At 44.8% G+C, this 16,904-nt stretch overlaps 1 protein-coding gene across 1 annotated transcript; it reads left to right on the top strand.

Annotated features, from left to right (window-relative positions):
- The first annotated feature begins 10,314 nt into the window (after positions 1-10,314).
- LOC133888147 (uncharacterized) lies at positions 10,315-13,408 on the top strand. The gene is made up of 2 exons (XM_062328290.1): positions 10,315-10,759; positions 11,901-13,408. The coding sequence occupies exons 1-2, from the start codon at positions 10,694-10,696 to the stop codon at positions 12,999-13,001; spliced, it is 1,167 nt and encodes a 388-aa protein (XP_062184274.1). The 5' UTR covers positions 10,315-10,693; the 3' UTR covers positions 13,002-13,408.
- The last annotated feature ends 3,496 nt before the right edge of the window (positions 13,409-16,904 follow it).

Raw genomic sequence — 16,904 nt, 5'->3', positions numbered from 1 at the left:
AAAAATTAACATATTAAATACAATTCGAAATCTGATATGTGTATCGAAATCTAACTCGAATTTGAGCTATTCAATTCGGCAAAAAAAAAATGAACACAGGTGTCCAAGTAACATTGACAGTAGCCGATGTCAACGCATTGAGAATTTAAGTGCTCAGATTCATGCAGTATAATGGTCCAAATGGCAAACTACCTCAGCATACAGCAGTTTGATATCACCACTTGTAAATCTAAGTGCAGTTTTTACATGTTGTTCTAGGTTTGGAAGGATATTATTCTTAGTATTTTTGAGTTACATAAGAGTGGAACCAGGGATCTATCTATAACATCTAAAACTTAACTTCGACCGAGGGTTCTGTGAACAGGCGCACCTGCACTTCCAAAAGTTAACTTATGACTTCAGAGTTTGCCGCTCTGCCGATCACTACAGGCCCTGCACTGTGCCGTCGTCTCGCCGTTTCATCCGCTACGAGCCGAGCCTCTGTCCATGTCGCCGCGTGTGATTTTGATTTGCGCGGCAGGAAATTAAAAAGACGAGCAGTGGCAGCGACTAATTCGGAGCCTTTGGATGCCGCGATCAGCACCACCAGCTCAGCGCCGAAAGCAAAACACCAAACAGCAGCGAGCGCGCGTGAGCGGCGGAGGATGCGCAGCAGAGCCGACGACGGCGACGCGCCGAGCCCGTCCGTCTCGGTTGATCGCCCCCACGTCGCTTGCTCCAGAGGAATCTGCCCGGGGATAGTAGTGCGCTGCTGCGAGCGGCGGTCTTCGTCTCCCCCGGGCCTGCGCCCAGCCACGTATACGGCACGGTGCGTCTCCTTGGCCCAGACAGCGACCTCCGTTTTCACTTGCTAGTGCACCTGTCCGTTCGTCACGAGGTATCTTAAACTTTCTAGTTCCTTGAGTTGATGATCATTGGTAGCTTAAAAACAGCATTGAATACCAGGACATACACTGTAGAGAGTGGAGACGATTTTCAAAACGCCTAGCGTAAAAGAACGAGGGAGTAAATCACAAGTCCTGTTTGTTTTTAATTCTAATTATAGAGTCTTGCACTAAAAACAAAGTAAAAATAAATAGTCTTAATTAAAAACTAATTATCACAATTTACAAGTTACGTTATACTAATAAAATCTTACCATACCTAATATAATAAAAAAACCTTCTTCACGTAATCTAGACCGTGACAATTTATAGCAAAAATAAATATGACCAAAGACAAGGGTTGAAAAATGAAGCTATATGTTGGTATCAAACGCAAATGATTCGAGTATGCATGGACGATTCAGATATACATATGTGCGGTTAGGGAGACCAAGCCCGACCGATTTTTCAAATCGATTGGGCTCCGGCCAGCCACTTGGGCGCCTCCAGATTATAAATCGTTTAGATCACAACTACACAACACACGACAAAGCCGGCCTTTTGGATCCTACCATGAGCCGTGCAAAAAAAAAAACATAACTAAACCAGGCAATCGCTGTCGAAGACGGACGACAACAGAACGGGCACAAAACAACGTCGCACCCGGCTCGTCGTGTGAGTTCGAAGCTACAAACAAATTGGCAGCATAAGCACATATTCCCAACCTTAACCCCGTTGCTAATTCAAACTTGGCTTTTAAATTATTGAACCTGCCACCCCGCGTGTGACAGGGACATCATATTCCCCTTGACCCGATCAAGTCTGGTCAAGCCCAATCAATTTCTCGCCTATGGATGTAAACTAGTCATTGGAAGAAGCGGGGTGAACAACTGTTTAGAGGCCTGCAACAATGTTTATCGATGCCAAATTTCCCCGATAACAGGTTTGCTCTTTCCAATATGTTTCTTATCAAGACATAAATTTCTTTTAATTATAGCTAACGTACTCACCGATAACGAGATGTCTGTAGTGACTTCGTTAATTTTCGAGCTTCGTATCTTCGGTTTTCAATAAGTTTTGTGTAAGTACGTGCGTGTGATGATATGACTGTGTGGTATGTTCACGTGTTGTACTAAAGTTTCTAAAAATAAATCTCAATAAGGATTTCTTTTGAGAAATATGTCAATTCCGATTACATGTTAGGGGCAATAATGCGGGATAAACAACCATTATTTATGATTGTATGTTTGCACCTTCAACCTACTATCAATGGTGGTTGAGAGACGGCAAAAACCGCATTGTTAAATGCGTTTGATTATGTATTGCATACCACGTCCTAATAAATAAATATGGACTGATTTTTGCGAAATTCCTGTGTTTCCCCTGTGTGCCGATGAGCTAGGAAATGTTGTTTGAGGGAGATGAGCTACAAATAACTATCATTCGTTTTTGTATTAAATCTTGTTTAAGTATGAGGTATGATGACTTGGCATGGCCTTTAAGTAATGCTTTCCTTGATGTGGGATCGCAAGAGCCAGGGCAGCGACGGCATATTACACCCAAAATACCTATATGCTTCGGCATAACCAGAGCGCGATTGAAACCGCAAACCTCAAGCTATTGCAACTTGCAACACCTCTTCAATAAAAACTCTCTCTTTCAACTGCTACTGTGCTGTAGTTGGAGACCTTGGGCTACCTGTCAATGAAAAAGATTAGCAAAAGGCAAGGCACTAAAAAATGTCACATGAGTAGGTCCCCCAACAAAGAAAATGGTGTCTCAAATTATGTCAAGTGCTCATAATGGACGGACTCCATGTGGAGTTCATGGGGTACATGTCATGTGGTGAAGGGAGATGGGACTGGCTTGTTGCTCATCTTGGGCAGGTCTCAGCTAGCTCACTGCAGAATATTGCGTACTCTTTGGATAACTAGCGTAAGGTTATCTTCAACAGGTATTTAAATTTTTATTCTTAAAAATACTATTACAACATTCTCTACCACTATTACAATATCCCTTATTTTTTTTATCTCTAGCAGCTATCCCAATTCCTACCTTCTACTTCTCTTTTTCTCTCTCCGGTCCCGCTGGCAGCCTCTAAAAACAGTACTGTACAGTAACCCGACGCAGTACTGTACAGTAACCCGACGCAGTACTGCTACAGTAACCCGACGGTATTTTCCTCCTCCCGAGGATCCACTGCCAGACTCTTTAAACAGTACTACTATAGTGGTACGAATATACTACTACAGTGGTACGAATACTACAGTTGCGGATTCCAGCTCTATAGTACCCGTAATGGTATTGTAGCACCGGATTATGCAAAATTGGAGTCTGCTGGAGTTGGGCTAAACACACCGTGGAAAGAATCTGCTAACAGTGTTTCGTGCTTAATGCGTCATGCACTCTCGTTCCCCGAACCGTCCAGATTCATCTGGCCCTTTTCGCCTGGTGCTGGCCGACGTGTCTTCATTCAGAAAAGGAAAAGGAAACGAAGTAAGCAAATCGATGATCCTGATCTGCAATCCTCTACTTGTCGTGTATGTTAAATTGAGATGAATTCATTTGCAGTGCATTTCCAGGCCGGTACAGTCGTACAGACCTGAGTTGTCATGCAATGCAGGAGAGGAGCAGCCAAGCAGGTGAAGCAACCAGTTTTTTTTTTTTTTAATGTTGTTTCGAGAAAGATCCTCGAGATCAAGCAACCACATGCGCCATTTTGCAATACCGACGCATCACGAAGTGCCACCACTCGAATCAGACATCAGAGTGTCTCGTTGGCCGGCGCCCGATTCGATCCATTTCTCAGCTGGATATATATAGACGGGTATCATCTGACGAGCGGCTTCAAGTTTAATGGTTTTCCGTGTCATCCCTGTCCCAGCATCCCTTCGTCTCTGGTGTTCCTGACGTATGGCCGCCGATGGAGAGGTCTCAAGTGTTGAAAGAACTGAACGTCGTGACGGTCTTTTGCGGGTCTGCCATATAAGACGTTTTTTAGCGTGAGTGTGTAAAAGAAAATTCTATAAAATTCGATTTTATCAAAAAAAAATTACATATTACATATTTCTCTCATTCTTTTCAGTTGCAAGGGTTTGAATTAGAAAAAAAATAATATAAATCAGTATCTTACAAAGATCTTTTGATAAATAATCTCATAAAATTTCTTTCTTTTTTAGGATTTAGAGAAGCATTCAGAGTCTCCAAACTTTGTTTTGTGTCTGGATTGTTTAAACTTTTTATGTGGTCAGTCGGATTTTTTTTCTTTACTAGTACAACGGGTAATATCGGTTTCCTTAGAAAAAAAATACTCGGTGGCTGTTCGTGTCGAGGATTATAGCAACGGATAATTTGTTTTCACAGTTCGTCAACCGTGAGTGGTTCGTGTCTCGCGTGATTCGCATGTAAGTGCATGATTACGAACCGATAATGAATCCACCAGCACCGCGAGGTGCGTGTCTGTCGATCTTGTGGTGGGCCACTGCTCATGGAGCTTTTCTCGGCGAAAACGACCGGCAACAACACGGTATCAGCGGATGGCCCGGTTCGACGTGTACGGGCTCGATCTTTCCATGGCTTTTCCTGCTAGTTGCTTGCGCGGTGAAGGACGCATGAACTCAGCTACTGTCTGAAATACACAGCAGTATAATCTTCAAATTCTCACGCGTTATGGCCGGATACATATATGCGAAGAATGGTATATTGCTTTGAGAGATAGAAAAAAAAAGAAGAGCGAGAATAGTTTAGGGAATAGTTTAGGGTGCTGGTACAAGGACACGGAAAATGCAGAAGAACAGTTTACTGCGAACCAAGTCGTCTGCTGGTCACAGGAGATTGATGTATTTTTTTAACTCTATGATTTACCACTAAATAACTTATTAGATTTCTTATATGTTATATTAGAAATTAGACATGTAAGTCCATGACCTATATATTATCCTCAATAAATGTCATATTAGAAATTAGATAGTTCTTCGGTGATATATGATAAATTTATCTTACTTTTATATCCCTATCAAGCTGCTACGCTTCTACGCAATGTACATCAACAACGTAAAAGAAGCTTTTGAAGATGCGGCGTGCATGACGAGCTCATTTGCTTTTGGACTCTGTCGCGACAAGAGAGCCAAGCGCCAAGGGGACCGAACGGAAACATATCTTTTGCCCGAAATTCTTAGGCCACGCTACGCAACGGCGTTCGTGCGGCCATTGTCAGCTAGTCCGGCGCCTTTTAATACTATACTCCGGGTCACAAGACTCGAAAACCTTCTAACGCTGCTCCGGGTCTTCGACCAATGTGCAGTGTTCCAGGGAACAGCCGCTCCTCGTGCTTCTCGTCATCAACTTGGACAGATGATGGTGCTCCGAGCAAACCCTCGATCTTGGCTGAAAATTTGGAAGGAAATTAACAGGGAAAGGGATAGCTTTCGTGAGTCGTTTGGAACACATGTTACGTCGCTTTGGTTCAAAAAAGACGCCCTTGGGGAAGAAACGATCTGGCCTTGGCTGCGCATACGATGCTGCAAATAGGTGTGTGCGGGCCGTGCTCCGATGGATTGCTTTGGTTGGAGGTAGTGTAGGTTGGGGGAATAGACCGAGTTACTATAGCTACTGTTTATACGAATACATATGGATATGAATATGTGCATAACGTCCGTGTATATATATACATATATATGTATACATATTTTTAATTATTTCAGAAAAATAGCAAAAGGAACAATAGTTATATTGATAAATCGGCTAAAACAATCTAAAATGCATAGAAAAATATCTAAAACTCACAAAATATGAAAAAATTAGTTTAGTTCGTATTATTGTCTTCTACATAAATATATATTGAGATACTAAAATTAATAAACCTAATTTTTTAGTTCTCTTTTATTAAGCTCTTAAAAAAAAGACACAGTGTAGACATGCCGATCCACTAGTAGGAACTTTGTTGCCCAATAGCTCGGAGAACCGGCGAACAAGCGAGTAATCCAATGCTAGTCTGCAGGGAGCATCGCATCTGAGATTCTCCTCGTCACCATGGGGAATGGTTCGCAGCTTCGTCTGCCTCTATCATGAATCAGGATGAGTTCCGTTGTAAATTTGGATGCCCAACATGTCCCAGTTCGTCAGTAACCATAGGATAAAAGCTGAGATGTTCAGTAATACTACAGCCATTAAGCTTTAGCTAGCAATACCTCAGGAGTACTGGAGTTTAGACACGGTAAAAATACTTGAGCAGATTTTTCAAAAAATTACTGCACACTTGATCGTAAATAATCGTAAACGATAATCTAAAAAAAGCAAATTGTACTACCAAAGGACTAATGCATAGTAAAGTAGCACTAGTGGCACTATCAATGGGTGGCTAGGCTAAAATTTTGCCTCCCAAGCGTGAGGACAAAATCGCCCAGCTCGGAAGCACCGGACCGGGCGATGGATATGAGGGGCCGCGCCGCACCGCCGCAGGCCATCCAAACGGCTATAATTAGGCGGTTGCAAACGAAACGCCCCCTCGCTTTTGCGCCGGGCCGCCGGTGACCCCGCGGATCCCCGCTAATCACCGCCCCGAGCCACCCGCTGCAACGGCAAGCGGGAAAAAACTACGACCCCGAGGGCGTATTTTTTTACCGTATGATTTACCACTAAATAATTTATTATATTTCTTATATGTTATATTAAAAATTAGAGATGTAAGTCCATGTCCTACATGTTATCCTCAATTGATGTCATAATAGAAATTAGACAGTAATTCGGTGATATACGATGAATTTATCTTTTATATCCCTATCAAGCTGCTACGCATCTACGCAATGTACATCAACAACGTAAAAGAAGCTTTTGAAGATGCGGCGTGCACGACGAGCTCACTTGCTTTTGGACTCTGTCGCGACAAGAGAGCCAAGCGCCAAGGGGACCGAACGGAAACATATCTTTTGCCCGAAATTTTTAGGCCACGCTACGCAACGGCGTTCGTCCGGCCATTGTCAGCTAGTCCGGCGCCTTTTAATACTATACTCCGGGTCACAAGACTCGAAAACCTTCTAATGGTACTCCGGGTCTTCAACCAATGTGCAGTGTTCCAGGGAACAGCTGCTCCTCGTGCTTCTCGTCATCAACTTGGACAGATGATGATGGTGCTCCGAGCAAACCCTCGATCTTGGCTGAAAATTTGGAAGGAAATTCACAGGGAAAGGGATAGCTTTCGAGAGTCGTTTGGAACACATGTTACGTCGCTTTGGTTCAAAAAAGATGGAGAAATTCTACGATTTGCCATCGAATAACCACCGATTCTACGATTTGCCATCGAATAAATTCCGTTTACTTCTATACCATCGAATAAATAATTTGATTCCTTATCCGTCATCGAGCCATCTGAATTCCGAAACTGCACTCCACAGGACTCGTTCAGCCCATTATGAACAGTACCCAAGAGCTAAAAAAGTCAAAAAAAATATGTCGATTTTTGTGCACGCTCTATAATTCATAATCAACCCATTTTAACTGTATTCACCTAAAAATACTGTGTAGAATTCAAACTAAAATTTCTCAAAATATGCTATTTTTTAATACTGTGCATTTCAAAGAACTCATTTTTTCACCGCGGGAGATAATTTTAGAAATTATTACATCACATTAGAGAAATATTAGTAAATTTTCTTAGTTTTTTTTAAATTTTTGTGAGACTTAAAAATTACGAGAAGTTACAAAAGTAGCATATTTTGAGGATTTTTAGTTTGAATTCTACACAGTATTTTTTATGAATGCAGTTAAAATGGGTTGATTAAGAATTATAGAGCGTGCACAAAAATCGACATATTTTTTTGACTTTTTGAGCTCTCGGGTACTATTCATAATGAGCTGAACGAGCCCAGCGGAGGGCAATTTCGGAATTTTTAAAAAATCAGATGACTCGATGGCGGATAAGGAACCGAATCGTTTATTCGATGGTATAGAAGTAAACGGAATTTATTCGATGGTAAATCGTAGAATTGGTGATTATTCGATGGTAAATCGTAGAATTTCTCAAAAAGATGCCCTGGGGAAGAAACGATCTGGCCTTGGCTGCGCATACGATGCTGCAAATAGGTGTGTGCAAGCCGTGCTCCGATGGATTGCTTTGGTTGGTGGAGGTAGAGTAGGATGGGGGAATAGATCTAGTTATTATAGCTACTATTTATACGAATACATATGTGTCGGTGATACAGGAACTAGGGGTCCCTGAGTTCCGAGGCCAGATCAGTATGTTGCCACGTGGCGTCCTCCCGCAAGGGTTATCTCCCTGAGGTGCGAGAAGACTAAGTCCCGGGAGAGGGTGCTTGGGGCCATGAACAGTGGTCCCTGAGTACCCGAGTTCCCCGACGACTCGAGAAGACCAAGTGTCGGGAAGAGAGTGCTCGGGGCTGCGAACAGTGACCCTCGAGCACTCAAGTCCCCCGACGACCAGAAAAGTCAAATACCGGGAATATGGTGCTCGGAGCTACGAATAGTGACTCCCCGAGCACCCGAGTACCCCAAGGACCCAAGGGAAGTCAGTTCCGGGAGAGAGTGATCGGGGCCGTGAACAGTAGCCCCTGAGCACTCGGTTTCCTGAGGATCCGAACAGCCAGTTCCGGGAGAGAGTGCTCGGGGCTGTGAACAGTGGCCCCAGAGTACTCGATTTCCTGAGTACTAAGAAAGGGCATATCCGGGAGAGAGTGATCGGGGCGGCGATCAGTGGCCCCCGAGCACTCGGTTCCCCGAGGGCCTGAGAAGTCCTACGCTGGTGGCCCCCATAGAGGTCCAGCGATGAGGTGTCAACTGGTGAGAGATCCGATACTGTATTTAAGAGAGCGCGTGGCCTATCATTTCTAACTGCTCTCTTACGTTTGCTGTCAGTTCCTACCACGGCCTGGCAGTGAGGCGTGAGGATATTTAATGCACGAGTCCTATCGCGGGACATCCGGCTCGCCTCGGGATAACATCGCGAAGCCCAAGACGCACCGTCTGCCGCTCTGATGTGTCAGGCTTGCTCTGACCGGGCGGGCACGCCGGGTTGCTCAGTGGCTACCCGGTGGGCCCTCCCCGCGGCGCCCGTTGAAGAATGGCATGATGACCTACAAGAGTGGACAGAGGCACGTTTTCAATCCTCCCGTCATCTCGCTCAGCAGCCCATGATAGTTGCTTTTCATTTATGACGTCTTGGAACTCACGCCATCCCTTTCTGAGCACGCTACCGCCCCGGCGACTATAAAGGCGGGACGGACTCCCCAGAGAAGACAAGTTAGTTGAAGTAAGGCAAGACAGATGTTTAGTACAACAGCAAAGACAAGCACAGAAGCTCAGATCACCGAAGAACAAAGAGTCCGAAGCTCTAGACTAGACATTTTTGTAACCCAGCAACACTCAGAGAGACATTCTCAGAGTATTTATAGCATACACACAGGAGTAGGGTGTTACGCTCAGTGCGGTCCGAACCTGTCTAAAAACCTCCTGAGCATTTACTACTTTCTGCATCCGATCATTCCATTCCAACTGCATCGCATTTACGCCCATTTATTTCACCCGCAAACCGAATTCAAAATTATCCCCCGGCCGAATCTCAAAGGGGTCCCTCCGGATTCCTGCTTGAGGAGTTTACCCTCTGACAATATAGATACGAATATGTGCATAACGTACGCGTATATATATATACATATATATGTATACATATTTTTTAATATTTCAGAAAAAATAGCAAAATGAATAATAGTTATATTGATAAATCGGTTAAAACAATCTAAAATGCATAAGACAATATCTAAAACTCAAAAAATATGAAAAAATTAGTTTGATTCGTATTATTGTCTTCTATATAAATATATATTGAGATGTCTAAAATTAATAAACCTAATTTTTTAGTTCTCTTTTATTAAGCTCTAAAAAAAAAGACACAGTGTAGACATGCCGATCCACTAGTAGGAACTTTGTTGCCCAATAGCTCGGAGAACCGGCGAACAAGCAAGTAATCCAATACTAGTCTGCAGGGAGCATCGCATCTGAGATTCTCCTCGTCACCATGGGGAATGGTTCGCAGCTTCGTCTGCCTCTATCATGAATCAGGATGAGTTCCGTTGTAAATTTGGATGCCCAGCATGTCCCAGTTCGTCAGTAACCATAGGATAAAAGCTGAGATGTTCAGTAATACTATAGCCATTAAGCTTTAGCTAGCAATACCTCAGGAGTACTGGAGTTTAGACCCGGTAAAATACTTGAGCAGATTTTTCAAAAAATTACTGCACACTTGATCGTAAATAATCGTAAACGATAATCTAAAAAAAGCAAATTGTACTACCAAAGGACTAATGCATAAAGTAGCACTAGTGGCACTATCAATGCGTGGCTAGGCTAAAATTTTGCCTCCCAAGCGTGAGGACCAAATCGCCCAGCTCGGAAGCACCGGACCGGGCGATGGATATGAGGGGCCGCGCCGCACCGCCGCAGGCCACCCAAACGGCTATAATTAGGCGGTTGCAAAAGAAACGCCCCCTCGCTTTTGCGCCGGGCCGCCGGCGACCCCGCGGATCCCCGCTAATCACCGCCCCGAGCCACCCCCTGCAACGGGCAAGCGGAAAAAACCTACGACCCCGAGGGCGAGAACCGGAAAAGCGCCAACCGCCGGAGCACCCCCGCCCCCGGCGATCGCCAGGGACATCCCGGCCACGCGGCCGCCACCTGGCGCCTAGTCCGATCGGCGCGCCATTGCAGCTGCTACCGCGTGGCTTGTTCTTGTGGGGGATTTTCTTGTCCCCCCCCCCCCCCCCCGTTCCGGCTTCTTGGATTTGTTCGCTCCGGCGGGGTTTCCTGGCCCGGGCGCTGCGATGCCAGAGGCCGGCCACTACGGCTACAAGAAGACCGACGGCATCTGCGACGGCGTGTGCGGCGAGGTGAGCCACTCATCCCCTCGCCCCCCTTCCCTCCCCGGCCAGATCTGCCCCGTGCGCCGCAGGGGTGGGTTCCTCGGTCTTCGGCCCACCGAGATGCTTCGGCATCGCGGGTGGCTTGCGCATTCGGTCCAGGCTGTGCGCTCGTGCCCATACCCGCCATGATTTAGTCGTGTGGCGCCGGGACGCTTCATGCATGGGTCGTTGCGTGCTGGTCTCCTGCGAAGTTTCGCTTTTTGGATGAGATGCTGGTTGGATTTGGGGCGGCTTTGGTTGTGGAGGCCGTTGCTCTTCCATGCTCGTCCCATGCATGGGCGATGGGGGGGGGGGGGGGATTAGGCGTTGGTCGTGGCGCTATGGAGTTCGAATCCTTCACTCTTTTTGGGTGGTAGGATCTCGCGACGTGGCCGAATTGCGTGTTTCGGCATGGCATATGGAACTTTGGAATAATCTTTCGATGAGTTTGAGAGGTTTTCTGCCTTCTTGCTTCCACCACAAGGACTCGTGCTGCCGAAGTCTCGGGCTTTTGCAAATTTGCAGAATTGTGGAACCCTTGTGGATAGGAAAAGTAGCAGCCTTTTGGCCACAATTATCATTAGTGGCGTTGAGTGATCTTGTTAACAAAACTGGTTTAGTTCGGTTGTAGCTTGGGCATTGCGATTTCCTAATGCTCTAGGTTTGCTGTTGCTACTTTATCCTCGTATATGATTTTGCTAATCTTGCGCTTGAATATTCATGAATGATGTTGTCTTTAGCGCTCTCATGCATGTAGTTGTGAAGTTAGGTTTTCATTTGTCATTAGCTAGTTCTGTGCGGTACTCGTCAGTTCCTGATTAGCTTTTGATGCTTTTTTTTTCTGGATAAAACACAACCTGTGTTGCCAAAAGCTCATGTTTGACGATTGCTTCAGGAGTTTATTTCATTTTGGTAAGCAGGCTTTGTTATTGCCTTGTGGTAAAGTTTGTCGCTTTATCGATGGAGAGAGCTAAAACATGTGTATACTAGAAATTTAATAGTTGTATGGAGTAGTTGGCATGCACATAGCTGGTGTTCATTATTGCCTTGTGGCCAAGTTTGTCGCTTCATGGTTTTTGTCCATTATTGCTTGTTTGATTTCTTATTTGCTTTATGAATTCATTTGCAGCCTGCATCAAAGGCAGTTCTGACCATGTCAAGGCTAAAGTGTGCGCTTCGGGGATTTGATTTCAGGGCACTTTTGGTCCTCTTGATTGGTGTGCCAATTATAATCTTAATGATATATGCACATGGTCAGAAGGTCACATACTTCCTCCGGCCAATCTGGGAATCACCTCCCAAGCCCTTTAAGACTATCCCTCACTACTACCACGAGAATGTCACCATGGATAACCTCTGCAAGTTACATGGGTGGAAAGTCCGGGATACCCCACGCCGTGTCTTTGATGCTGTACTCTTCAGCAACGAACTTGATATCCTTGAGATCCGTTGGAATGAACTTAGTCCCTACGTGTCTGAGTTTGTGCTGCTTGAATCCAATTCAACCTTCACTGGGTTGAAAAAGCCTCTCCACTTCAAGGAAAATCGCCATCGATTTGGGTTTGCTGAATCGAGGCTGACATATGGTATGATTGGTGGAAGGTTCGTGAAGGGAGAAAACCCATTTGTTGAGGAGTCATATCAGAGGGTTGCCCTGGACCAGCTCATTAAGATAGCAAAAATAGAAGACGATGACCTGCTGATTATGTCCGATGTTGATGAAATCCCAAGCGGTCACACAATTGATCTGTTGAGATGGTGTGATGATATTCCAGAGATACTTCATCTTCAGCTCAGGAATTATCTTTACTCATTTGAATTTTTCCTGGATGACAAGAGTTGGAGGGCATCAATGCACAGATACCGAGGTGGGAAGACAAGGTATGCACACTTCAGGCAGACAGATGAGCTTCTTGCTGATTCGGGGTGGCATTGCAGCTTTTGTTTCCGCTACATAAGTGATTTTGCCTTCAAAATGCAAGCTTATAGCCATGTTGACCGGATCAGATTCAAGTACTTCCTAAACCCTGAAAGGATTCAAGATGTCATCTGCAGAGGGTCGGATCTTTTTGATATGCTTCCAGAAGAGTACACATTCCAAGAAATCATTGCTAAGTTGGGGAATATCCCAAGTACATATTCTGCTGTTCATCTTCCTAGTTATCTGCTAAAGAATGTTGACCGGTTTAGATATCTTCTACCGGGCAACTGCAGGAGAGAAAGTGGCTAGACTTTATGGTTTACCCTGTAGTCTGCTGTGCATGGGTGCCACTGCAAAGTTGTCCCCACCGAGATCACCTGGCTGTGGCAATTGCATCAGATATGATTGGCTAACTTAGTTGGACAATTACTTGGGAAGTGGTTCATGGATGAGTTGATGATTTTGTGCTGTGTAATGGAACATGGGAGGAGGATCTAACAGCATAGCGCATGCTTGGTCCTGGCCGGCGTACCTTCCAGATGAGTGGAACAGCGTGTGCTTACAACCGGATGTCATTGTCATTCATTACTTCCCTGATTGATATATAAACTTAAAGCTGTTGTAGATTGCAAAATCAAGTGAGATTACATATTTACATGTTGTAGAACCGGCCTTACTCTGCAGATAATTTACATGTGCTTTCCTTCCTATTTTCACCCTGATGTTCCTTTACTTGCGGTGAATTGTTGATGCTACCGTTAAATTCCGGTTCTCCTTTGCACAGAAACTTTGGCTTTTTAGATGTCTGGCCTGTTTAAGTCGCGGTACGGTTATGCCAGCGTTTCCTTACCTCACCGTCCACTGTGAAGCAAGTAGCACTCCAGTTATTCTATAGAAAAGCATTTCGTTCTCGTACTATGGAAATATTTTTCCATCAAATCCGTATGGTGCTGGCAACGAAACGCTACTGGCAAATCAAGACTGACATTTGACCTGTTATATTTTTTCGTTGCTATTCTGTTACTTGTGCCGATGGCATCGCTGGATTTCTGAATTCCTTTGAGCAAAGCTCTGGCTTCCAACATATACTTGGCAACGTTGAATTTCTGACTTCTGGTCGCGGCACGGTTGTGCCAGCAGCTGAGCGACCAGCATTTCGGTACCTCGAATTGGACTGTGAGGCAAGTAACAGTCCGGTCCTATTTGAAAACATTTTCACATAGGCAAGAGGCAAGCAACAGAATGTTATTGGCAATCCTAGGCTGGCATTTGATCTTTATTTGCTTGTTTGTTTGAGGAAGCTGACATTTGATCTGTTCTGATTGTTTGCACTGTTGGTTGTTTGCTTCATCTGTTCATTTCCTCCCTACTACTTGTTCTTCTGCATCCCCTAGATGATGGCAGGAGTGTGCTATCTGTTTTCCCGATTCGTGCCTGGCAAAGAAAGCAACACGAGCAACAGTACTAACAGCCTATACAGTAGTGCATTGGTAATACTGATATGTTGGGGTGCGTTTGGTTGTGTGAATTCCCTTCAGTTTGACTCGGTGTATACGTATAATCTCAGAAAAAAAAACATGTTTGATTATCTAAATTCACGGTTTCCACATGCACAAGCGGATGCAAATATACAATCTCATCCTATCTGAGTTTATATAAATAGACTCTTTTGTTAGTGTAACAAAATTATTTTCTTATGAGTAATCAATAATAATCTTAACTTTAACATTCGCTTATGTGACATGAGTCAGTTAAAAAATATCAATTCAACCTAACTAGACAGATATAATCAATTAAATATTTTTTTTAACACATGTAACTTCACTCAGCTACTTCTCCGCAGCTTGATTATACCGATACAGCTCTAAAACTCCGTTGGAACGATCAAACATACCCCGAATGGTTAACGATCTTGTGAAAAAAAAAAACTCTCAGCGCTCTAGGTAGGTGCGCGCAAATAGCCTGTGTTGCAGTATGCTCTCTGCCGTCCGGCCCGACCATGTCTGGGTATACCCGTTGTCATTAGGCCTAGCAACGGGGCGGGTGCAGCCAGAACGCACCCGACCCGAAACCCGAATAAAAAAACCCGACCCGAACCCGAATCACATGTCGGGTGCAAAAATGAACCCGACCCCAAACCCCGCGGGGACCCGAAACCCGACGAGGACGTAACGTGGACTCGAAACCCGACGAGGAGGTGACGCGGGCCGGGCGTGCGGGGTGCGGGCCTGCAAAGCTGCAACATAAATAGGCTATCGGCTGCCTCCACGGACGTGACGCGGTGACGGACCACATACTACTTCGGGCCCCCGTGAAAGCCCCGCGGGTGATAATTTATCCCCGAATCCAACCCGAACCAATTTCAGGACCCGACCCGCGACCCCCGCGGGTCTAATTTCGCCCCCACCGAGTCTAAAACCCGCGGGGCCCCGACCCAACCTGACCCGTTGCCAGGCCTAGTTGTCATCTGTCACTTGCAGCCCAATTGGGAGCATAGGCGTGCCTGACTGCCCATGCAACGTGCGTCCTTGTTACCTCGCCTCCATGCATCCACTGCTGAGAGTGCTACGGTCAGGGACACAGATCCTCTGCATTAATGATGATTAATGCAGAGGATTACTGTTTGTACAGTAATATGAGTCTACTGCTACAGTTCTCTGCATTAATTAATTACTGTTTACTGCGGATTAGGCTTGATTCTACTGTAGCATGAATCTGCACTGTAGCATCTGGTACTGTAGCGTGCTGTAGCGATTGATCCAATCCATCCACTCCAAATCAAGGGCTGTGGAGTGCTCCTAATACACTCCACTGTAGCTCTCTGCAGTTGCCAGTGGCAACTGCAGAGGATCCGTTTCCTACGGTCAGACGGAGCCCCTAGCCACGAGTGGGTTGCGAGCCTATCGGCTATTGTATTGCAAGGACACGGGGGTAGTACTGTTGTAGGCAAGGTAGTACTGTTGTAGGCAAGCCGAAGTGCCGAACTGAGCAGCAGCCTCCAAGGATAAAACTATTCTAACAGTTATTTTTCATTTAGTTGATAAGACAATTCTAATAGTTTTTCTTCATTTAGTTCTCTTTCAGTGTAAAATCTCTTTGCAAAAGGATTTTTTTAAAACTCGTTTCCTTCATATTTCTGCACTCTAACAATATTTCATTCATTATTTCCTTCTCCAACAAACTTCCAAAATTCTTTAATTTTTGCATAATTGTCACAACACATATAATACGGCTGCCATACGTGGCACATATACACTGTCAATATATTTTGTACGGGGAGAAGAATGATTCCTGCACCTCCAATCTAAATCCCCTCCGCCACCATTTTTTTTACCACTCACTTCTCTATTTCGTTTTTCCCCAAATACACATATCAAAGTAGCATGCACGCTACCTATTTCATGGCTAGAAGCACACATCAACCATTAATACGTACATGTGTTATCTATGTACATGATCTTAATTTCAAACCCAATTCATAGCTAGTATTGTGGGCACGAACGTTCTCGTGAAAGAAAGGAATCACATGCATGGTGCCTTTGTGGTCACGTGTAAATGGTTAAGAACTTGTAACTTGTAATATGATTTAATTACTTATTTTTTTTATTAAACTTGGTTATGATTGTTTATGTTGGAAAAACATATGTTTCGATCTTGGACATAAAACACATGCCGGGACTATCGGGATGATATTCTGATTAATCGTTAGTTATAATTATAAATGATCAACTTGATGATTAACTAGAATATTATTTTGACGGTTCACTACAGCGGCCTCCACCGAGAAGATAGATCCCACATAGTCCACCGTCCATTGGCACTCCTCCTGCAGTCCCCACAGCCAGTCTACTAGAACCTCCTCCCGAATGAGGTCGAGATATAAGTTAGGATCACGACTGTGGTAGCACCGGAGGACGTACCCCACCGCATCCCTCACCACCAACACCACATCCTTGGCACCCCTTGCTGCAAAAATACCCGAGAGATCAAAAAACTTTTCCAAGAGAATCTTGGTGCCATAGACCCAGGTCTAAGCTGTGCACGGGTCCTTCAGCTCGATAATCTCTAGCTTGAGGCTCCTCAGGGGCTCATTGAATGCCTTAAAAACATCTTGGAGAGTGATACAAGTTGTGCTCTCGTCCTCCCTGAGCTGGGTGTGTTTTGTGGTGAGTGCGGCTTTTTCTTGATAGAGCACGAGTCGCGCCTCCTTTT

Source organism: Phragmites australis, chromosome 13 (genome assembly GCF_958298935.1).
Source record: "Phragmites australis chromosome 13, lpPhrAust1.1, whole genome shotgun sequence".
NCBI lineage: Eukaryota > Viridiplantae > Streptophyta > Magnoliopsida > Poales > Poaceae > Phragmites > Phragmites australis.
This window is presented reverse-complemented; position numbering and strand designations above follow the sequence as displayed.